The sequence below is a fragment of the Onychostruthus taczanowskii genome, unplaced genomic scaffold (assembly GCF_017590055.1).
Source record: "Onychostruthus taczanowskii isolate IOZ18803 unplaced genomic scaffold, ASM1759005v1 scaffold61, whole genome shotgun sequence".
NCBI lineage: Eukaryota > Metazoa > Chordata > Aves > Passeriformes > Passeridae > Onychostruthus > Onychostruthus taczanowskii.
Window position 1 is genome coordinate 1,235,794 of NW_024503790.1, and position 7,457 is coordinate 1,243,250.

The 7,457-nt window shown below is 65.2% G+C and overlaps 1 protein-coding gene across 1 annotated transcript; it reads right to left on the bottom strand.

Moving 5' to 3' along the window:
- Nucleotides 1-930: 930 nt before the first annotated feature.
- SH2D5 (SH2 domain containing 5) lies at nt 931-5,551 on the bottom strand. Its single transcript, XM_041419499.1, has 9 exons — nt 5,468-5,551; nt 5,225-5,305; nt 5,041-5,115; nt 4,502-4,645; nt 4,198-4,419; nt 2,711-2,861; nt 2,522-2,624; nt 1,978-2,137; nt 931-1,155 (listed from the first exon to the last, which is right to left on the bottom strand). Exons 1-9 carry the CDS (start codon nt 5,549-5,551, stop codon nt 952-954), a joined length of 1,224 nt encoding a protein of 407 aa, XP_041275433.1. The 3' UTR covers nt 931-951.
- Nucleotides 5,552-7,457: the final 1,906 nt, after the last annotated feature.

Below are 7,457 nucleotides of genomic sequence, written 5' to 3' on the forward strand. Positions count from 1 at the left end.
GGCGGGAGGCGGTCCCGCGCATGCGCGAGTGATCCCACGCGGTCGCCACAGCGACCGGGGCCGCACCGGGAGATCGGCCCCACCCACCGCGTCACGTGACTGCCGGGGCGCGCAAGGGCGGGGGCGCGCGGGCACGTGTGCAGGGGGCGCGCACGAGGATAGGTGTGCAATGAGGGGTGTGCACGAGGACAGGTGTGCAGGGAGGCTGTGCACGAGGACAGGTGTGCATGAGGACAGGTGTGCAATGGAGTGTGCACGAAGACACAGACTGTGCGTGTGCACAGGGCTGTGAGCGTACGACGGCGCCGGTGCCCAGCTGTGGCCCCTGCGTGTGCAGGTGAGGGTGAGGCGACACGTGGGTGTGCAACCTCCCGTGAGCACCCGTGCAGCACCGCAGCAGTGCGGCAGCGTGCAGGAGCGGGAGCCCGAACGCGCAGTGCAGTCGTGTGAGTGCGAGTTTGTGGGGTGCCTGGGCCGGAGGGCTGCACGTGTGAGCACACGGGTGTGAGCATGGGTGTGAGCACATGGGTGTGAGCACACAGGGGTGGGCACATGGGTGTGAGCACATGGGTGTGAGCACTCGGGTGAGCGTGCAGGGTGAGCACATGGGTGTGAGCACTCGGGTGTGAGCACATGGGTGTGAGCACTCGGGTGAGCGTGCAGGTGTGAGCACATGGGTGTGAGCACTCGGGTGAGCGTGCAGGTGTGAGCACACGGGTGTGAGCACACAGGTGTGAGCACACGGGTGTGAGCACACAGGGGTGAGCACACGGGTGTGAGCACACCGGCGTGCGGCGCGTCCCGCCGTGGCGGTGTGAGCAGCCAGCCGAGCCCCGCTCCGAAGCACGAGAGCCTTTATTGCGGGGGGCGCGGCCGGCCCGGCCAGGGGGGTAAGGCAGGCAGCGAGTGAAAGCCGGGGGAGCCGGGGACAGCCGTGCGCGGGGGTCCGGGCTAACCCCGCTCGTGCTGCACCCCGGTGGGGGCGGCGGGGGCCCAGGCGGCCTCCCCCGGCCCGGCACCGGCCCCGCCGCCGGGGTCCCGCTCCTCGTAGCCGGGGTTGCGTCGGCCGGGGCCCAGGCGGCAGAAGCAGCCCCCCGGTGGCCCGGAGTAGTGCGCCAGGAGAGCGGCCACGCTGGCGAACTCGGCGTTGGAGTGCTGCCGTCGGGAGAGAGGGGAGAGGGAGAGGTGAGCCCCCCGCGCGGGCTGTGCCCCCCGCACACCCTGAACTGAGTGTGCCCCACACCCCGGCGTGGCCGTGTGCCAGCACGCCCACGCACCTCACACACCCTGGGCTCTGCGGCAGGCACCCACGCAGCCAAGGCACCCACGCACCAGGCACAGGTGAGGGCGAGTGCAGCACAGCCGTGCATGCCCTGCGTGGGTACTGGGGTGCTGTGTGTGCCAGGTACGCCCAGATACACCCACAGACCAAAGCACCCTGGCCTGGCCGGGGGACCACACACACACCAGGGCACTCGTGCATCACATACCTGGGCATTAGTGCACCCAAAACTCAGGCGTGTTACACACCCAAGGGTGGATGCCCCGGTGCCCCCACGCCCAGGGGTACCTGTGTGCCGTGCCCAGATGCAGCTCTGTGCCCCAAGGTGCCCGTGGATCAATGAACCCACGCACCCACACCCCTGTGTGCAGCCACACCTGCACCGAGGCACCAGCGCAGCCACGCACACGCACAGCAAGTGCACTTACAGCGTGCATTAAACACATCCACACAGCAGCGCATCCCTGTCCTGGTGCACCAACACACCGGCACACCGAGGCACAAATGCACTTACAGCCCGTGCGTGGGTGCTCCAAACACACACAGAGCACCAGCTAAACGGTGTGCACTCCGGTGCGTCCGTGCCTGGGCGCACCAAACGCACCGGGGCGCGGCGCAGGGGCGCACAGACGGACCGGACCGCCTGCACGGCCGCAGCCGCACCCGATGCGCGTCCCCCGCGCAGCCGGGCTCACCTCCACGCAGAACCTGCCCTGCTGTGTCCGCAGCACGCCGTAGCACACCACGCCGCAGGGCGCCCGCACCCACAGGCACCAGCGCTTGGGCAGCCCGGGCTCGGCGCGCAGCAGGAAGGAGCCGGGCACGTCCCGCCGCAGCAGCGCGACCCCGGCGGCCCTGGGGGCGAGGCGGCCGTGGGGCAGGGCCGGGGATGGAGCAGGACTGGGGATGTGGTAGGGTCCGGGGTGGGGCAGGGCCGGGGATGGAGCAGGGACCGGGGTGGGGCAGGGCCGGGGATGGAGCAGGACCCAGGTGGAGCAGGGCTGGGGATGTGGTAGGGTCCGGGGCTGGGCAGAGCCGGGGATGGAGCAGGGACCGGGGTGGGGCAGGGCTGGGGATGGGCAGGACTGGGGATGGGCAGAGCCCGGGATGGAGCAGGGGCTGGGGCAGGGCTGGGGATGTTGTAGGGTCCGGGGCTGGGCAGGACCGGGGATGGGCAGAGCCCGGGGCTAGGCCGGGCTGTGCGTACCGAGGATCAGGTGCTCGCACACAGGCGCTCACCTGGCGATGCCGGCGAAGGACCACACGCTCTCGGCGAGGACGCTCTCGTTGTCGGGCAGGAAGGCCAAGCTCCTCGCCCCTTTGCTTTCGCCTCCCGCCGCCGCTGCGGGAGCCCGTTAATCCCCTCTTCGCCCCCAAACACTCGTGGCACCGTGTGTCCCCGTGCCTCAGTTTCCCCCCGGCACTCACCGGCGTCGCGGGGCTGCTGGTGGAGCTGTCCCTCGCCCCCGCAGTCCCGGTAGGCTCCCGAGCGCAGCACTTTGCTCCGGATGGCTTTCTTGCGCACCAGCACCGGCGAGCAGTAGGGGTTCCCCGGGCGCCAGGCTCTGCCCTCCGCCTCCTGCCGCCGGTCCTGGGGACGGACAGGCTGTGAGAGTGGCCCGGGGGCTCTGGCCGTGGGGAAAGTCAGGCGAAACACCACGCGGGAAAACGCTGCCCAAAGGATGCAACACCAGAAAAGCTGTGCAAAACACCACCAAAAAAAACCCAAAAAAACAAAAAAAAACCCCAAAAAAAGTCACGCAAAACACTGTGGGGAAAACGCAGTGCAAAACATGATGTGCAGAAGAAATGCCATGCAGAACACTGTGGAACAATGCCATGCAAAAAATCACCATGCTGTGCAAAACCACAGTGCCAAAGGAGCTGTGAAGAGCATTTTTACTGTGTAGATATTTCTGCAAGAAATGCCATACCAAAACAACCATGCAAACCACCGTGAAAAAAGTGCCATGTAAAAATACAGTGCCAAAAGAGCTGTGAAGAGCGTTTTTACTGTGTAGACATTTCTGCAAGAAATGCCATGCCAAAACAGCCATGCAAACCACCCGTGAAAAAAGTGCCATGTAAAAAAATTATGAGAAATAATGCTGTGTAAAAAAAGTTCTACAAACACATATCGTGGAGAGAAAGTGCTGTGCAAAACGCCAAGGAAAAAATGCGCTGTAAAACCTCCTGCAGAATCGCTGTGCAAGGAATAGCTGTGCAAAGTGGCCGGTGGCAGGAAGGGCCCTCAGGGAAAGGCTGCTTCAAGCAGGCTGAGCAGAGCAGCGGGGCCGTGCAGGATGGGCCCTGCGAACTGCGACCCTCGCAAGGAGAGGTTGTGCACAACAATGCACATGCACCGCTGTGCAAGGAAAGGCTGCACAAAGAGGGAATGCAAGGAAACCGTGCAAGACACCAGGTAATGATGTGTGCAGTGACAGCGTGCTGCTCAGAATGTGAGAAAAGGTGGCACAAGGGCTGCCTGGGGACACGCTGTGCAAAATCCCTGCGCTAAAGCACCGTATACAGACTGCTGTGAGAGAAACTGGGCTGTCCTGTGCCAGGAGCTGGACCTGATCATCCCTGTGGGTCCTTTCCAGCCCAGAATGTTCTGGAAACGCCGTGTGGGGGAAAAGCCCTACGAGACCCCGTGCACAAACAGGCTGTGCCAAAGCACTCGAGAGCGCCGAGCCAGGAAACACCGTGAGAGAGCCCCAGGTGTGAGAGCCCTGGGTGTGAGAATCCCAGGTGTGAGAGCCCCAGGTGTGAGAGCCCCAGGTGTGAGAGCCCCAGGTGTGAGAATCCCGGGTGTGAGAGCCCCAGGTGTGAGAGCCCCAGGTGTGAGAATGCCGGGCGTGAAAACCCCGGGTGTGAGCAGCAGCCGGGCAGGGCAGGGCCGGGCCGGGCAGGGCAGGGGCACCTACCCCGGTGCCCAGCGGGCCGAGGCCGCCGGGCGCGGGCAGGCGCCGGAAGGACACGAGGGCGTTGACATTTCGTGACACCTCCTCGGGGTTGAGGGGCTCCCGCAGCACCCCCGGCCCCGGGAGCTCCCCCTCGCCCGCCTGCTCCTCGGGGTGTGCCAGGAGGTAGCAGAGCTGGAAGGAGCGGCAGAGCAGGAGGTGCAGGGTCTGGACCTGGGGGAGGCGAAAGACGCTCAGTGCAAATATTAAAAATAATAAGAACGAAGGTGTTTTGGGGGCGGGGTTGGGCCACCACCTCTCCCGGGAGCCCCACGAAGAGGTGGCAGAAGAGGGTGCTGGGGGGGCTGTGGGGGTTGCGGGCCACGAAGGCGAACTGGCGGTCGGGGAGCCTCCAGGTGCTGTACAGGATGCGGCGCAGCGCGTGTGCCATCAGCAGCGTCTGCGGGACGGGGCGGGGGTCAGGGGCACCCAGCACCCCCGGGCCCGCCCCAGGGGCATCCCTGCTTGCACACACAAACCAGCTTCTCGAGAGAAAAGCAGCGCTCAGAGAGGTACAGCCCCTCCCAGCATCTTTCCGGCAGAACAGTGAGACCTCCCCAGCATCCCTGACCCCCTCAGCACCTCTGACCCCTCCTCCCCTCATTCCTGACCCCCCTCCCCAGCACCCGTGACCTTCCAACCCCACCAACCCTGACTGCTGATCAAAGTAGAATTAAAGGAAAACACTTTTTTCCCCAGCACCCCTGACCCTCCCAACACCCCCTGACACCCCTACTCAGCCCCTCGGAGCCCCAGCACCCCTTGCCCACCCCCATTGACCCCACAGCCCCCTACCTCCCCATCAGCACCGAAGACCTTCAGGCCCTGCAAGCTGAACCTCAGCACCACCGACCTCCTCCGGGGACAGTCCTGTCGGGGAGAGATGTGGCACTGGGGGCTGGGCTGTGCCCCTGGGGGTGCCCCGATTATTTGGGGTCTCCTGTGTTTCCCAGGGCAGGGAGCAGTGGTGGATCCCGACCTTCAGTGCCCGCAGCTGCTCCTCCACCCGCCCCGCTCGCTGCTGCAGGTCCAGCTCCTCCACCATGAAGGATCCCACGTACTGGGGGGACAAGGACCCCACCCGGGTCAGCTCCAGCCCCCACGATGCACCCCCTGGGCAACTGACCCCCGCTGAGATGATGGTTTGGGGAGTCATGAGGGTGCAACAGCACCCAAATCTCATCTCGGGGTGTCGCCCCCCACCACCCCATGTGTAAATCACCTCTGCTGGCTTGGTGACAGAGCGGGCTCGCTGCTGGGGGGCCGCAGGCTCCGGCCCCCGCCCATTCCCCGGCTTCCTCTTCATGGCAGCGGGATTCGGGGTGAAGGCCAGATCAGGATGGGGTCAAGCAGCTCTGATGCCACATCTGAGTTATCCAGAGCCCTCCAGGGTGATGGGGCTGGAGCAAGCACGGGGAGCCTGGGTCCGGCCCCTAGTCACTGTTCCTGCGAGGAAGGAGGGGACAGACACAACCTGCCCCCACTGTCCCCTGTTTCCAGCCCGCTGAGCCCTGGGGAGGCGCTGCGGTCCCCGTGTGGAGCTCCCCAAGTCCTGACGCCAATGCAGATGTCCCCAAGTCCCAGTGCAGTTGTCCCCAGGTCCTGGCCCCAGTATAATGGTCCCAACCCCAACACAAGAGTTCCAGCCCCCTGACTGCACAGGTGATGTGAGGGTCCCCATCTTCTGCTCCTGAGGTCCAGTCCAGGCTCCCATGTCCCCACTCCAAGCAGCATGCAGGCAGTCCCCCACGTCCTGATCCCGAGGGGCATGTGAGGTTCCCCAAATCTCCACCCCAAAGTTGATGGATGCAGTGCCCACATTCCATCCCCAAAGAAACCCAAGCAGTCCCTGCTGGTGGATGCAGTGCCCACATTCCATCCCCAAAGAAACCCAAGCAGTCCCTGCATGCCCAACATACACTCTGGACCCCAAGTGAGGTGCATGCAGTCTTGCATCCCGAACTCCAGCAAGGTTTTGGGGTCCCCCCACATCCTCCCCCTCCCATCCTTCATCCCACTTCCCGCCGGCCACGCAGCAGCACCGAGACCCCCGAGGCTCTCCCGGGGCGATCCCCAAACACAGAGATGAGGGCAGCAGACTTGGGGGTGCTTTTCGGTCCAGAGCAGCCATGGAGGAGTGCGCCGGACCCTTCTCCGGCCACCCAGAGGGGGTCCGTGCTGCGCAGCCCCCGGCCGGGCTGGGACCGGCGCCGCTCGTGTCACCGAGGCCCCGCCGCAGCCGCCTGCCGCAAACGCGAGGGGGGGGAGGGGGTCCGGCTGCCCCGGGCGCATCCTGGCGGTGTGGGGGGGGTCCCCGCGGTGCCGTCTCCCCGTCACAAGCGCAGCTTGGCCCCTCTCCTTCCCGGCACAATTTGGGGGTCTCCCCCCTCCCCCAGCCAATCCGCGGACAGGCAGCCCCCAAGCCCCGCCCCCCTTTTCCCACGCTTCATTTCTCAATGGACCCCCCAGCCCACCGACCACTCCGGGGTCCCCAAGGAGGGATGCTGACCCCCCCCAAATTTAGGTGATGTGTGACACCAGGCACCGAGCATCTCCTGGGAGCCCCATCCCGCTGGACCCCCCCGGCTCACGGCAGCTCTCGCTTGGATGGCTCCGGAGAAACGCAGGTGAAAAATTCCCGCTGCTCCGGCTCTCGGCCTCCGCCGGTTGTTTTTCCCTCGCCGGTGGCTCCTCCGGCAGCTCCGGCCGCGGCGCAGCGATGCTCGACCCGTGGGTGTCAGGCCCTCGCCGCCAGCCAGGCCCCGGCGAGCCCGAGCCCACGGAGCCCACGCCGGGCACGGGGCAGGCAGCAAACTCTCATTTCCTGCCTCCGATCTGCCCGCGATGAATCACCGCAATTTTCCTCCTCGGTTCTCTCCGTTTCTTGGAAGCGACGGCGAGCAGGAACGCTCGCTCGGGATTTTGGAAAACGCGGCGGCAACTGATTTTCTCTGCGTCTTTTGCCGTCTCCTCCGGCGTGCCCAGCGGAGCAGCGATTTCTAACCCTGACACGTACACACGTGGTTGCTCGCCCGCCACCCCCTGCCCTGATGCTCAGACCCTTTTCATCCCAATTTCTACATTCCCTGTGGAGTTTTGCCCACTGCTGCCTGCTTTTGCTGGAATAAAAATGAAGAGGGGTGGCTCTGGCCTCACTGCAGAACAACCACGTAACCCAGAGCCCCCCCACACCCTCTGTGCCAGCCAAAGGA